Below are 16,736 nucleotides of genomic sequence, written 5' to 3' on the forward strand. Positions count from 1 at the left end.
ACACAAACCAAAACTTCGCACCTTCTATGAAATAAAGAATGTGTACGGCACAGAGAATTATGTTTTGTATAATCTGTCTAAGAAAAAGCGCTCTCTATGTGCTCAAATCAGAGCTGGCATACTTGGCCTTCATATTGAGACAGGCCGATTTGTGGGCACTGCTGAGGAGGATAGACTGTGCAGTCTGTGTGAACTTAAAGAAGTTGAAAACGAAACACACTTTGTATTCTATTGTCCCTTCTATAATACTATCAGGCAGAGTTTTTTTTAATAAGGTAGACAAAGAAAATGAATTTGTGTGGTTGGAAGACTCTGAAAAATTCATACGGCTCTTCCAATATGAAACTTTTGCATTTGCCACTTTCTTAGAAAAGGCTTGGTTGATGAGGAGGAATGAAATGTATAGATAAAATAAGAAAAAGAAAATGTATATATTTTGTGTAACTGTGTCATATAATCCCATGTGGGATGGGCCACAATGTGGCATGACACGCAAATAAAATAATTATTCATTCATTCATTCATTCATATAGGCTACTGTATATAGCCGTTTTCAGGGAAGCTGTGTGGACAGAGAGAAAGGCTAGTATGGACACAAAGGTTAAATTTAGGGATGCACGATAATTATCGGACCGATAAATTATCGGCCGATATGGCCATTTTGCGTTATTATTTATCTGGGCTTAAAATTCTGCGCGGGATTGCGGGAATCCGGCACATTTTCCCGAATTCCCGCATATTTTCAATTTATAAAGGGGGAGTAATCCCGCAATGGTTTGCGCAGACCGATCTATGTTTGTGTGCAACGGTGGTTAGCAAGCAAAACGGCTGTCTGTCTGACCCACCGAGTCTGAGCACAGACTGTAGAAAGAGATGCAGGATACTAGCCAAGTGAATGTGATTGGATGAACGTTTGATGCTAGGCGAATCAGAGGCAGAGAGGGGCGGGCCATGCCTTCGCCTAGCCTTCGCCATCATGGGGAACAAAATATCACGTCCCTCAGTCCTCTCTCGACATCAACGCTCCTCTGCTGATTTCTCGGTGGATACAGACAGCTGCTTGCAAACATGATAGATCGCTGGCTAAAAAGGAAAACTACGTCCTCAGAAGGGGGACCTGCTCAGAAAAAACAAACAGGACAAGTCGAACAACAAGGCACTTCTAGCTGAAACGTCAACACCGAGTAACGTCAGTGTCAGTGATGTTTAGCGTTATGTTATTGACGATGAAGAATCTGATATCGATAATGACGTTAATAATAACGTTAATCCTCTTTATGCCGAGTGCCAGTGATGTCAACGATGTTGTCGCCACTCAAATGACGTTTCTCATAAAGCAGCCGGGAAAAGCTGGTGAAAGCATTTTCAATAAAAAGTGAAACAACATACAGATGGTTATAGTCACTTCAATAGAACTCTCCCCAATGCAAAATTCGAACAGGTTTAGTTGCCAGTAATGACAGTAAGAAAGGCAGATGTAGTGAGCAAAGATGGACGATTTAATATTCCATAGCTCTGACCTAACCAAATCTAACTGACATCACTATTGTGAACGCAAAACAAAGAACACTTCTGATATAATATGACATTAGTGTTTTGTGTATCACTCAATACAAAAAAATAAAGGCTTTCATAGAACCAAAAGCCTATGGCTTAGTCTGCAGAAAAAACATGACAAAGGCCATAGTAATTTAGACTCAGGTGTGCATAAACCACTTCCTTTTTTAAATACAAAAATGTGAAATTACAGTATTATCGCTCATTGGACAGGAGAAGCAGGTATTTGTCGGTTATAGTATCGCCTGAAAAAATCCCCCCCAAAGTCTATAGATCCCCCCCAAAATCTATAAAATATAAATCCCCCCTATCTGAAGAACATAAGCGGGGAATTCCCCCCTAGTTTGCAAAGTGAATTTTAAGCACTGTTTATTATTCCGATAATGGCCTTTATTCCGATAAATTAACAGCTGATAATCAGGCTTTGTTTTTGCCTCGGAAGCGGAACTATTGTTGTCGTATGCTCGTGACGTCACAGCTGCGACTGCAGCGCTGCCTGGCCAAACGTGGCTGCTGTCAGTATGTTGCTGTTTTTCAGTTTCAGATGATCACAACGCTAATGCAATTTGCAATCCATGTCCCGCACGGGTTCCGAGAGGAGGGGAAACGTCTAAGCTGTTATTATTATTATACTTATTATTATTATACTATTACGTTATACCAATCCTGGCGATGATGCACCGGATTTGTTGATTTGTTTGTTGTTTACGTTAGCTGTTGTCGTTAGCGAGTGTTAGCTCACGTAGCGCGGGCTACACTTCAGGCTCCCCCGCTTGGCAGACAAACCGCTTGTGATCAAACAGCCCCGCAAAAGCACTTCATACTCACAGAGCTGGCGTAAACGTATAGAAACCTGATAGAAACTAATGGAAACACCTTTACCCGAAATGAAACATCCAGGGATTGTGTATAAAACAACCTGCTAATGTTAAACTAACCGCGCTAGCCAGGAGTCCCACTCCCACTATAAACCAAAGGGACGTTGGAGTTGAGGTAACGCTAGCTACTGCAGCTGCTGGACAGAGCTGTCTTTTTGGAGACCAATAATAAGGAAAACAAACGCACACATTACATATAAAAAGCATCAGTCAACATCACATAGTGTCTCTTCTTTAATCAGGTGGCAGCATTTTTCAGTAAAAAGTGAAACGACACAGATGGTTTATAGTGCCTGCCCCATTCACTGGACCTAGGCTACCATCCACTGAGAACTGGCACCAATGCAAAATTCGAACAGATCAGTAACATGAGAATAGAGTCTAAATTACTATGCCTTTTGTCATTGTGTTTTATCTGCAGACTAAGGAGTCATTGGCTTTCGGTTCTATAAAAACCTTTATTTTTGTATTGACTATAATTGAGTGATACACTTTATTAAAACAATCATATTATATGAGAAGTGTTCTTTGTTTTGTGTTCACACACACAGTCATGTCAGTTAGATTTGGTTAGGTCAGAGCTATGCTGTATGCTCACTACATCCTTTTTTTAACCCCAGGTGTGCATAAAATACAGGTTTAAAGAAGTTTCAAGAACTTTAAAAAAATAATAATTATATATATCTATTATAATAATTATCATAATATCGTATCGTTATCGGCCAGGAGAAGCAGATATTTATCGGTTATCGTATCGGTTGAAAAAAATCCATATCGTGCATCCCAAGTTAAATTAACGTATTCTGCTCGTTTTCTGGAAAACGGCCTAGTGAGGATGTAGCCTAAAACTGCAAGGAACGTTATTTTAACATTCATTTGTTTATTAACACACCAGTTCCAGCCTCCAGCATATAGTTTTTGCATGCATTTCTCCAATAAACTGGTGTCAAATTGAGGGCGGGTGTCTCTAGGGGCACAATTGTGATTGGCAATTTAACTTTCTTTTGACCAGTATCCCCCCCCCCCCCAAAAAAAAGCCCAGAAAATCAGAGATATCAAGAAGTGGTTCCTGTAATCTCAGGTTGATTGGAAATTGTGGTCTGCAGAGAAAGTGAATGCGGGACTGGACATTTGAGAATAATGCATTGTTGGACAATAGGCTACACTTCTTGGCATGAGCTCACCCCCCAAATTATACAGCCGCTTGCCAACAACAACAACAAGAAGAAAAAAAGTCAGGGGTGTTATTTGTGTTCAAAGATTTTACCTGGCAAATGTCCGAGGACCAGACTGATGATACAAGGTGCCAGGACAAACGTTACATACTGTATGCCTACTAGTGAAGAAAAGTAACTGTCTAAACTACATGTAATGTTTTCTTACTACTGTATGTCTGTTTTGTTCCCCTAAATTAAAGGAAGCATTGTAGTCAGTTTGAGAGAAAAACATTTGATATATTGATGATTGGAAATGTAATCAGTTGACTCGAGGAAGCATTTTGCTGTCAGCAAACAGAATGTAGGATTTCATCTTTATTTGAACACTCAGGCTGTGTTTGCGCTGTCTACTCTTGTAAACATACAGGTTATTTAGTATATGCCAAGGACTGCTGACTCCAAATTTGCATCTTTTTGATCTCCTTTGTTTTCACTTGGTCTTGACTCTCCCATAAGTTTGTCAAATTTATCTAATCTTGTATATCTTGCTTAATCAAAAGTTATTAATATAGTTGCCCTATAAAACCTATGGCACAATATTGATAAGTACACATTTGCTATGTACAGTTACATTGCCATTACATGACACATTTTGTTCCCTCACCCCCCCCCCCCAAAAAAAAGAAAGAAAAAGAAAATCAATTATGACTGACTTTGCTTTGGTTTGTTTGTTTAATACTAATAAGCTGGGTAGTGATGATGATATAGCCATCCCTGTTGATGAGATGAGACACACAGACGGTGCTGGTAGTGGGTGAAATCCAGAGTGTATGCCCTGTTCGTCTGGCTCTTTAGTTTTCACTTTGAAGCCTGGCACTAAGTCAGAGAGTGGGAGGGAGAAAGAGTAAGCAATAGAGACAGAGAGAGAGAGAGAGAGAGGGAGGGAGGGAGGGAGGGAGGGAGAGAGGTATGTCATGCCCTGGATTACAACCAGTTTTGGAGACGGAGAGTACTACCACTTCGCAAGCAATTTAGGTTTAATTCAAATTTAACAGGTAGGAAAAGTTTCAGCAATAAACTTTGCAGTGAAAGAAAGCCACTGATTCCTCACTTTTGCTCAGGTAAGACAAGTCCAAATTGATAACAATATTTTTTTTAGTCTGATTTTTTCCTCTTCTTTTTGTGGAGCTGTGTGCAAAAGGGGGTGTGTCAGGGGAAAAACTAGTGTGGGGAAGTGAGGAGCCAGCACTGCTTGGTGAGAAGGATTTCAAGCTAGTTCCTAGTTGTATCCTCGTTGTTGTAGTCAATGTAATGTTAGTAGGTCAGCTTTTGTAACACAGAAGGGACCACAGTGTCTGTGTACTCTCTTTATTGTAATCTTGCAGTGAGTTGCATTGTTGGGTATTTGAGTCCTCCGCCCCTGTAATGATCAGGCTGTTCTTGCACAAGAAGAGAAGGCAATGCGATGTTGAAATGTAACTAACTTTTCATACTTTTCATTTAAGAATAAAGCAGGTGTTGTGTTTCAGACTGGACTGATGGAAGTTGTTTTCATCAACTGCAAGTGCATTATTATCTCTGCAGCCACTAGCAATGCACTGTGTAGTGTAGGCTTGGTTTAGCCACTGTATGCTACCATTTACATTTTCAATATTTGAATGAACTGAGGAAACTCATCCAGCCAGCTCAACTCGAACACCAGTTAAAGTGTTGGCAGGTATGTGGAGCAGAATCAAGCAACTTGTCGACCTCTACTGCCTTCATATTCTGAGGTTATCTAATTGGTACATTAGGGGTGGGAATCACCAGATGCCCCACGATACGATATTATCACAATACTTCATAGTCACGATTCGAATCACGATACAATAGTATTGCGATATTGCGATATGCTAGTATTGTGATATATTGAGTATAACGATATTGCGATATATTGTGATTTATTACATTTTTTCAACTGCAAATTATGTCTTCAAAGGAAAAATCTGTTTTATCTAATGAGATAAATTTTCCAGTCTGTACATCTCACTTCAATCATTTTTATTGCAGTAAAATGTCAAGCTGACAGACTGACCAACACTGTCATAAAAGCCTGTCATAAATGTTGCATGCACTTGACATTTTGTATAAAAAAAAAATATATCACGATACTTGGCATTCGGCGATACGATACGAAATATTTCCCACAAAATATTGCGATACTATGCTGTATCGATCCCCCCCCCCCCCCCCCCCCCACCCATACTAATTGGCTGCTGACAAGGCTTTTCTGAACTAAATAGGAATGTTGAGTAAGTTAGTTTGTCTTTCCTGTGAATTTGAGTTTGTCCCATTGTAATGTCAGTTGTTCTGGACCAGGGATTCCATGCATCCCTCATGCCTGTGCCTGCATGTCTGTCCTGTCTGCTGCACTAGTACAAACATGAGCCATGTTCAGAATGGTTCACTCATTCACTCACTCACTATTCCCCATGCAGTGTTTATCAAATAGTGAACTATAGGGATGAAGGACGATCAAACTAGTTTTGACACTACGTCACTCTTTTTCTCCTTCGGTAAACACAACAGCATTGCATTGTGATATGTGGGAGAAATAGGGCACATTCTCTGTTCACTAGAAATTGCTCAGCATTGTGGATATTTTACAGTGGACTATTCACCTTATGTAGCCCCACCCACTTGACCCAGTTGTATATGACTTCCTGTTCAAAACACCGTCTGTTTTACCTGCTCACTAGTACTGTACTGTCACAGGAAGTGTAAACACAATAGGAAGTAACTGGCTGACCCCTGTGTTGGGACATAAGGTGAATATAGTGAATCAAATTAACAGTTGAGAACACACAATATATTCCACTATTTTCTGTAATAGGGACCGATTTGGAACAGGGCTATGGATGAGAGGGTTTACATCGACTTGCCCTAATTTGTAGACATGCAGCAGGGCCTGAGTCTATTGGAGTCAATGGGAGGAGTGAACGTGATCTCAGATCATAGAGAACCAAAGTGAACGTCACTTCCTGCTTCAGCATGGTACCAGAGATTTTCATCCACCATTTATTTTCCCATAGACATTTTGTAAAATGCTTATAGTTTTTTTTTACTTGGTCAAACCATAAATTCTGCGATATTTAGAATCAGGAGAGACCATAGAACATTTCACTCGGACCAAAACTTAAAAAACAACACAGAAAAAATATTTTCTTTAAATCCGCGATTTTTTTACATTTTGGTCCAAGTGAAATGTTCTGTGGTCTCTCCTGTTTCTAAATACAGTATAGCTCAACCATTTGGTTTGAACAAGTAAAACTATTTTTATAAGCATTTTATGAAATGTCTATGGAATAATAAATGGTGGATGAAAATCTATGGTACCATGCTGAAGCAGGAACTTTGGCTCTCTATGACGCCCCCATAGTCATCAAAGTAAATATTGGGCCCATTTTCCACAAGCCACATATCTTCTGAACATTCTGACACTAAAATTACATTTTCAGACGGACAGATCAGGAGAAAATAAAATGTGTTCAAAACCTGTCTCTGTCTCAGCAACACACTCTCGCTCTGTCTCAGCAACACACTCTCACGGGATTTGGCAACAGGAGCTCATGTTAGCAGGGAGCGATTAGCTAAAACTACATAAACACGATTTCAGACACGATTTCAGACGGACAAGCCCGTCTTTATTGTCACACGGTTACACATCAACACATGCACGGAGGGCCACAAACACACACATGCTGACGGTGGCCGGTGAAATTTGTCCTCTGCATTTAACCCATCCTGGCTTTGTCCTTTCCTCCGGGGGGCAGGCCAGGAGCAGTGGTCGCTTTCTCGTACAGCGCCCGGGGACCGACTTCGGATGTTGTCGTCACTGGTCGGATGACGATGACGATCTGATCTTCTGCATGTTTTTAATGGGGGGGGGGGGGGTGGTTATATACGGAGGAACCCCCCTGGGGGAGCACGGGGAGAACATGCAAACTCCACACAGACAGAAGGGCCCTTACGACGAGATACCCCACCTGGGCAGTAGGCACTGAAGATATGGGGGGAACACAACCACAGCGCCCGCAGTGTCCCAGGCGAGAATCGAACTCAGGACCTTCTGACTGCGAGGCGACAGCTCTACCACTGAGCCACCGTGCATGTGAAGTTCGATGAAAATGTAGTAGCTAAATCTGTGGTTGGAATTTTTTTTAATCGACTATCTTAGTTACAACTATATTGAACTAACAAGGGGCAGCTTTGTGTTTATATGTGTGGTTTGTGTGGAGTTTGGGAACTCACGATCTCTACCTCAAGCTAGCTTGCTAGGCCAGTAGTAACCCCGTGTCACCAGGCTCTCTCTCACAACACTTCAAGGGGAGAGGCGACCACGTGACCATTTAGGAGACCGGCAGAGATCCATTATTGGCGCGGGCGGAGCCTGCAGTGATGTATCTCTAATACTGTATTGAAAATATCTGGGTAGTCTATAATGAGACCATCTTACAAGACCAAAGTGCATGTTTCCTTTTGCTACTGGTTCTCATTCTGTTTGTTGTATTTTAGCCCAAGAGACTCAGTTTTGGAATCCAGACCTGTGTAATGTATAATCAATCTCTCTGTGTCTCTGTCTCTCTCTCATGTATGCATGCACAATGTCTGAAGGTTGTGTATTTTCATGTTGGCAGGGGTCGTCGCTGGCACAGCGGAGCCTGGTAGACGGGAGGAGAGGGAGGGATCCGAAGAGGAGTGCCCAGATCGCAGCACTGACTGACAGCATGGTGAGCCAATCACACTGTGAGGGTGGGGACACAGATATGGTCTAGGGATGGGCATTTTAAGCAATTTAAATAGTCGAGTACTCTCCTTCTATTATGAACGAGTGCTCGAGTACTCGCGCGGGGGGCGCGGGCTGTGTGATTACTAGAGGTAATGACTGAGCAGGGGTAATCTGCTGTGTATGGGGCTGTTCAGTGTTCACACATAACGTTTGCATTTTTGCATGGAAAAAGCGCTACCTGGAGCATTTTTTGTCAGGAGAGGGACTGAGTGTGATGATATTAGGTGACGCTAAGCTAACATCTAAAGCCTACCTTTAGACAATATCTCCGATGGTTGGATTAACGCTTTGGAGCAGACAAGTTGTGAAACAAGCGAAGGCATTTGATTTCCAATACATGTCCATTGTTGCTGAATGAATAGTGATCACCATGATGCGATTGTCTCCCAAAAAGTGATTCTTTCTCCACATTTCTTGTGACTAACGTTATGGGAAACGACAGTGTAGTCAGTAAACTAGTGCAACGTTTTGAATGAGTTTTATCGGGCGTGCGCTATGAAGAAGCGTGCTTCTCATTCGGGAGAATATCTCCAGGCACCATTTTCGGGAAGAGCTGGAAAACTTCCGGTTAAAACTTTCAAAATAATGTTACTTAAACAAAAGTAAATAGCTTATAGACCTTATTCACAGCGCGGCCATCTTGGATTACGTCATCGCACAGGGTGGCAACGCATCTGAGCCTGCGTTACAACCCATGTAAACAATGGAGCGGTAGTCCCAAAACCTGAGTTCTGTTCCACCAATTTCTTTTGATCAAATTGATAAATGGGCAGATGACAACGTCAACATCCCCAAAAGGATTCAAAAGAAGGGCTACAGTAACTGGATTGAAGGGTACATCCACGATATTCAAGGTAAATTAGGGTGCAACGTTACTGTGTACAAAGACTTGCTATCTGTGCAGTGCTTGCTCCGCCGTCATATTAACTTCACTTATCGTGATTTTTGCATGTTAATCATGAATCAATCTAACACGATTAATTTGTAATCTGACAACTTTAGTAGCGCTAACATTGCTGACATCGTCAGTTAGCTGTAAGTAGATATTGGCCACTTGTAGGTGCTATGACGTTTCCATGCTAACATTGTTTTATTAAATGGATGAATGAGCGTTATTCTATCATTAGTAGCCTACTTTTCAGATAGGTTTAACATTGAAGGATACGTTCATATCAAATTACATAGCCTGGAAGCAATTGCTTCCAGGCTATGTAACGTTGAAGGATACGTTCATATCAAATTACATAGCCTGGAAGCAATTGCTTCCAGGCTATGTAATTTGATATGAACGTATCCTTCAATGTTAAACCTATCTGAAAAGTAGGCTACTAATGATAGAATAACGCTCATTCATCCATTTAATAAAACAATGTTAGCATGGAAACGTCATAGCACCTACAAGTGGCCAATATCTACTTACAGCTAACTGACGATGTCAGCAATGTTAGCGCTACTAAAGTTGTCAGATTACAAATGAATGTGTTAGATTGATTCATGATTAACATGCAAAAATCACGATAAGTGAAGTTAATATGACGGCGGAGCAAGCACTGCACAGATAGCAAGTCTTTGTACACAGTAACGTTGCACCCTAATTTACCTTGAATATCGTGGATGTACCCTTCAATCCAGTTACTGTAGCCCTTCTTTTGAATCGTTTTGGGGATGTTGACGTTGTCATCTGCCCATTTATCAATTTGATCAAAAGAAATTGGTGGAACAGAACTCAGGTTTTGGGACTACCGCTCCATTGTTTACATGGGTTGTAACGCAGGCTCAGATGCGTTGCCACCCTGTGCGATGACGTAATCCAAGATGGCCGCGCTGTGAATAAGGTCTATTGATGCACGTTGGAGGAGAAAGGGTATTTCAATGAATGAAGCAGCAAACCCTGTATCAAAATACTCGTTGTGATGTTATATGGCGTGAAACTGTGGCTGTAACGCATTACTCAAAATAAATAAGGTTACAATAAGCATTTTATTTTGAAAGCAACAAAGCGGATGACGTACTTGTACATTCTGGCTGACATGATGCCCGGCCGTGCAGTTGCTGCTGGTTGCTGCCAGATCCACATGACGATGCGTGCGTAGATCTTCTATACCATTTTTAAAGAGGTGGGGAGTGGGGCGAGTACCCGAACAGCAGAAACGTTACTCGAATACTGACGTTATGAACGAGTGCTCGAGTACCTAACCCGAGTACTCGCGCCCATCCCTAATATGGTCATCTGCTTGACTGGGTGACTCCTGATTGTTTTTAAGCTAGCTGCTGCTCCAGGCCTCTATGTCCTCCTTTAGGGTGAAAATGCCAAGTCGGGACTTTTTCACTCTCACACAGGAAGTGGTGTGGTAACATATATTGCATGCCTAAACAAAATGTAGGGTGTTGTTAAATCTTTGACATTCCTTCTGTCCCTGTTACATAATGTACTGTGTGAGTACAACTTACATTTTACTCAACTTAACTCAGTTTTGTTTGTCACTTTATCAAAGATGTAACTTTCATCTAATCAATTCTAATATCCCAGTTTCCATGAATGATAATACCATTGGTGTATTGGAAATATAGAAACAGCTCCCACTTCAGTAATAAAGTAGTTAAGCTGTTGATAAGATGCATAAAATGCAATACAATAATTTTGTTACTCATGTAATGATCATTAAGACTAATAATTGTGAATAATAATTCACAGTGTCTAATAATTGGAATGATCAATGTAGCCATAGTCAGCCCTATCTGGGCTCAGTATTTGGGCTGAAGTAGTCATATTCTGCACTAGGGATGTAATGCTGTTTTAAGTTATGCGGCGATATCAAGCAACCATGCTTTCCCTGTAATACTATGCCCATGATATGTTGCACAATATGCATGCCGGCGCCGCCACACGTCACTACAAATAAGTTCACAATGGAGGACTCAGGACTCGTGTGTAAACGTTCTCATATAAATAAAGCAATGGGCCATAGTAGGTTTAATTAAAATGGGAATGAAAAATTATTAAATTAATACTTATATTATATATTATTACTTAAATTTTTGGTAGATACCGCACCATACTGTTAGCCTGACTCCGCCAGATGGGGGCGGCATTGTTCCACAAATTCACAATCCCACCTCCGTCTGACCTCGGCTCAAGATTGGAGTTTAAACCGGCCCGCGCCCAGTAGGGCTGCACGATATGAGGAAAAGCTGCGATGTGCGATAACACTGTTCAATATTGCGATGACGATATGACCTGCGATAAATAAAAAAATGCTATAAACAAAAATATTAATGGGTAGGGGTGCTCCGATCCGGCTAAGCCACGATCCGATTCCGATTCCTGGGGTCACGATCCGATTCCAGAATCGATTCTCGATTCCAACGATTCTCGATTCCAGAATCTAGAATCAATTCTCAATTATGTAGTTTTATATTGCAATAACACACAAAGGTAAATCTAAGACAAAAAATGACAAATGTATTCATGCTGAACTTCAAATTCAACTTCTGAAGTATTACAGTGAGGGCCTAAATTCATTTTGCAATATGAGTGTGTTAATTTAAGCATACGTATCAATAAGTGCCACGGGATTCTCAAAGCCTGTGTTGAGGGTCATACGAACAAAAATGCACTCTTGAAGCTAAAAAAAATTCCAAAACCAACAAGTTAATTATTTACATTTTTACTTCAATGTAGAACAGTCATTTCTTATACATGAGATTACTTTTAGCCTTTTAGTCATAACGATTATTGAAAGATATTCCATATTCCAGACTGAAATGTTATAACAGAAGTGGAGTATTGGCCAGAATGACATGAACATTTGGACACTTATTCAGCCGGTATCTTGCATGTTGCATTCAGGTGCACAGTTTTTTTTTTTGCGATAACACGTGACTTTTGCGATGTGTTCATCGTGCATTTTCACGATGACGATGAAAATACAATTAATCGTGCAGCCCTAGCGCCCAGGCGACCCAATCAGCATGAGCTACAGGCGGGCTTTAGGCGAGACCGGGTGTGACGCCACCGAGAAGCGCCTCTGGGTTGTAGTTCTTTCACTATTCAACATGGCGGCGGCTACCGAGGCTAGCTCCAGTGGGCTGGTCAAACATTCTATTCAAAACAATAAGCTAACATAAACGTTAAACACTTGATCTTACAGTGAGTACGAAACGGTAACTGTATTGCTGTAACGTTATCAACTATGAACGTTAGTAAACAAGACATTGTTGTAGAATTTGGGGAGATAGCCTTCAGACCGTTGCTAGGCTGGGAGAACTCAGCTAGCTGTAAGGCTAGTGAATGGCTAGCCGTTAGCCATTCACGCCAGAGTCACACAAACACAAAGCCCTTCTCACCACTGCCCAGTAAACATGTAATCTGTTAAACCATCATTTTTGTTCCAAATAGAAATAAATCATAACGTTAATCAAAATGCCACTGAAATATTAGCTAATCAACACAGAACTGCAAAGATCAGTGTGATGTATTGTCCCTTTACTGTTACCGTAGCTGAACGCAGTGTATTCTGCTATGACTGGCATGATTGGAATGTTGGCTGCTGTTTAATAAACCACGTTAACTCACGTTGGTGTCCGAGTGACATATTATGTTATACAGGCGAGATTAAAGATCTCAGGATATAACAATCAGTTTATCTGATATTTTCCCCCGTATGACGCTTGCATAAATTATACTGTGAAGTGTGAATATAGCTCTCAAAAGCATATTGTAGTCCTTTATGTCTGATATTTTGGAGCTGTTACTCGATAAATTGGTTTATCGATAGAACATAGCTTAAGATTTTGCACTTGCACTTTTGATAGGGGGTAAACAAACGGCATGGGAGCCAATACTAGGAATAAATAAACAAGGAACCATTCTTAAAGTTTCAGATTATATCCAAATACATGCTGCATGGTGTACTTACTGTACTAACCTAAGGGTGTTTTTCCTCTTCTCTGTGCATACCTTGGTACCTTGACGTCCTCTGGGCTCCAGGCAGCTCCCTTTCGCAGATTCATCTGACATCAACATCTTTATGAATTTACATCATCTTATCATTTTATCCAATCGTGCCTCAAGACCAGCAGATTATGTAACAAGTAACAACAACACCACACGGCCGTCTTTTCTCCGTTTAGTTTATGATCACAAAAGTAAGCAAATAACATTCTCCAGTCATCCTTAAACATCTACCATTCCACTGACAGATATGCTAAAATTCACCAGTCCTTAATGCTAAATAGTAGCGTTAAATCATTATATTGTATCAAAGCATTTGGCTGATGTTATTGCCATGATCATAGAGGCTAGAGAGCGTTGCGTCTCCATGACGTTAGCCGTCCAGGGTGCGTGCCACTCGGTGTCATATCGTGTCATCAGTTCCCTGAAGAAACGAACAACGATATGTGTTAGTAATTAATCGCTGTTAACGTTAACATTAATCATCAGACGTAGCACCCCAACCTCCCGGCCGCGGGCACCCAGCACAGCCACCGCCCACGCCAAGAGCCCCTCGCGTGGGCGGTGGCTGCCCTGGGTGTCCACGGCCGGGAGAGGGGCCCCCGGCACGGGCGGCGCCCGCCCGGAGGCCGGGGCGGCTGCTAGCTAGTTGTGGATTGCTGCTGCCAAGCTAACTCGCAAATGTTGCTAACGTTAGCGTAACATCAGTTAATCCAATCAGTTACATTTAACGTCTAAAATGGCCTACCTGCACTTCATCCTCAGTCAGACATCTGCAGTTATTCTTCTTTCTTTTGGCAAATTGAATAGTCAATGTTTGCACCCAATATTCACCTTACAAAAACAGCAAAAATCTGCGACCTCCATGCTAACTATTTAGCAATTGTAGTCCTAGCTGTTTACCAGGCGCTGCCGCTGCTACGTCATGAAGGCAAGTCGATCTGATTGGTTGGCGTTGGCACGCCCAGATGGTGACAGACAGACGGTCCATCCAATCACCTGCCAAGTAGCTTGAAAAAAGTGACCGCCCTCTTCAGCAAGGTAGCTTGGCCAAACCCAGATGGATGTTGGTTGTGAAACAACTGTGAACCAACTTACATCCATCTGGCAGCGTCAGGTTACCATACTGTACCGTACTGTCAAATCTCATGTTACCGGTACATCCTTATTCTGCTCCGACTGGGTGAATTTATTCCTCAGGCAGCATCTCACTTCACAAGTAGTTTCCTCAACGGGGGCTAAAGTTTTATGATCCTGTTTGTTTCAGTCAGGAAGGAGCTGCTGTATCAGTGAAAGTGCTGTGTGGCAGGTAACAGATGTCGAAGTCTTTGATGTTTTCCTGTCACATGTCTCCTCTACAACTCTCAGGACCACATCCACACACAGCATGGAGTGGACCACCTGTTAGCCGCTGCTTCCCATTCACATAATCTAGAACTATAGAAGACACTAGGGATGTCACGATACTACAATTTCTACTTCAATACCGATACCCAAGAAAATATCGACACTCGATACCATTTTCGATACCACGCGGGGGGATGACAACACATCAAGAGGCATAAAAAAGAAACAAAGACAGATGGATGGAGATATGCACGCTTCTCCATAATCTAGGCCTGATAAAACTAATTAAAAATGTTGCACTCACACAGCAGATTACCCCTGCTCTAGTCATCAGCCTATCAGAACACTGAGCTTGTTGAAGCAACAGATACCCACCAATGACAGGGAGGGAGAAATCAGTAGTACGTTTGGTTTTTTATTAAGAGAAAGTACTGCTGAGTGCTGATATTGATACTGTTGCAAATGAGTATTGTGTCCGTTTCAAATTTTTAGTATACTTATCGATACTATCAATCAATACCTGTTGCAAATGAGTATTGTATCCATTTAAAAAAAATTGTATTGATTTTTATCGATACTATCGATATTTTTGACAACCCTAGAAGACATCAGTACTTCATAGGGCGACAGGGGTCGCCATGTGTCCTTGAGCAAGACACTGAACCCCTACCCAGTACCCTACCTAAATGACTCAAATCTCAAATAAAATCCTTGTGCTGTAGCCTAAGTGGTGATGGTGTAAAGTAGACTTCCACCCATAATGAGCATGGCATCAATCTGCTAGAGTTGGTATTGAAAGCAACTGTTTCAATTGGATTAGCCCATTTAGCTGTTCCTGTATCTGGTTGACTGGTATGTACTACTGTGCTGGTGGAGTGTGTCTCATCTCTATCTGCACAGGCTGGTCGCCCCCTAGTGGGCATTAGTGGATCTACAGTTCTGAGACACAACTCAGTTTAGGTGATACCAGGGTTTTATTCTGTATTATGTATGACACTGAAGCAGAAGACAGGGAAAGCTTTAAGCTTATTCAAGCTGCTGCATGCACTAAAGACTTTGAATCACAGAGTTTGGGTGGAAATGCTGAATCTCAGGTTTTCCTGTACATAAGACAAGCAGTGATTAGTTTGTCTAATCACGCTGCAATCATGTGCCTAAAGGCAGTAATAATATAACAAATATAACTTGCATGATGCAAGACTAGTCCTACTCTTCTTTCATTTTACATGAGTCTGTAGTGATTTATGTATATCCTACGTACATATTTTTATATAGCCCATGCTGAACGCTGGGGATCAGTGTCGTTGGGGCACGTGAGTGTGACTGCAGGCATCCATTATTCTATTCTACAGCCCTCCCCTGCCACCCCTTTCCTCCCCCCCAAATGCCATGCTCCTAAGGTCTTAATGCCATGCCCCTAAGGACTTAGTAAATGCCATGCTCCTAAGGACTTAATGCCATGCCCCTAAGGACTTAATAAATGCCATGCTCCTAAGGACTTAATAAATGCCATGCTCCTAAGGACTTAATGCCATGCCCCTAAGGACTTAATAAATGCCATGCTCCTAAGGACTTAATAAATGCCATGCCCCTAAGGACTTAATGCCATGCCCCTAAGGACTTAGTAAATGCCATGCTCCTAAGGACTTAATGCCATGCCCCTAAGGACTTAATAAATGCCATGCTCCTAAGGACTTAATAAATGCCATGCTCCTAAGGACTTAATGCCATGCCCCTAAGGACTTAATAAATGCCATGCTCCTAAGGACTTAATAAATGCCATGCCCCTAAGGACTTAATGCCATGCCCCTAAGGACTTAGTAAATGCCATGCTCCTAAGGACTTAATGCCATGCCCCTAAGGACTTAATAAATGCCATGCTCCTAAGGACTTAATGCCATGCCCCTAAGGACTTAGTAAATGCCATGCTCCTAAGGACTTAATGCCATGCCCCTAAGGACTTAATAAATGCCATGCTCCTAAGGACTTAATAAATGCCATGCCCCTAAGGACTT

General features: G+C 41.7%; 1 protein-coding gene across 2 annotated transcripts in view; it reads left to right on the top strand.

The window, feature by feature from the left end:
- Nucleotides 1-8,318: 8,318 nt before the first annotated feature.
- The window catches only part of mtmr4 (myotubularin related protein 4), a 90,547-nt gene continuing 82,129 nt past the window's right edge, over nucleotides 8,319-16,736 (top strand). For both annotated transcript variants that reach the window (XM_083633227.1, XM_083633228.1), the window contains exon 1: nucleotides 8,319-8,361. In XM_083633227.1, the coding sequence (XP_083489353.1) occupies nucleotides 8,359-8,361 (3 nt within the window). In that variant the 5' untranslated portion in view covers nucleotides 8,319-8,358. The remainder of the gene's footprint in view (nucleotides 8,362-16,736) is intronic.

This window comes from Poromitra crassiceps (genome assembly GCF_964638095.1).
Source record: "Poromitra crassiceps genome assembly, chromosome: 1".
Taxonomy (NCBI): Eukaryota; Metazoa; Chordata; class Actinopteri; order Beryciformes; family Melamphaidae; genus Poromitra; species Poromitra crassiceps.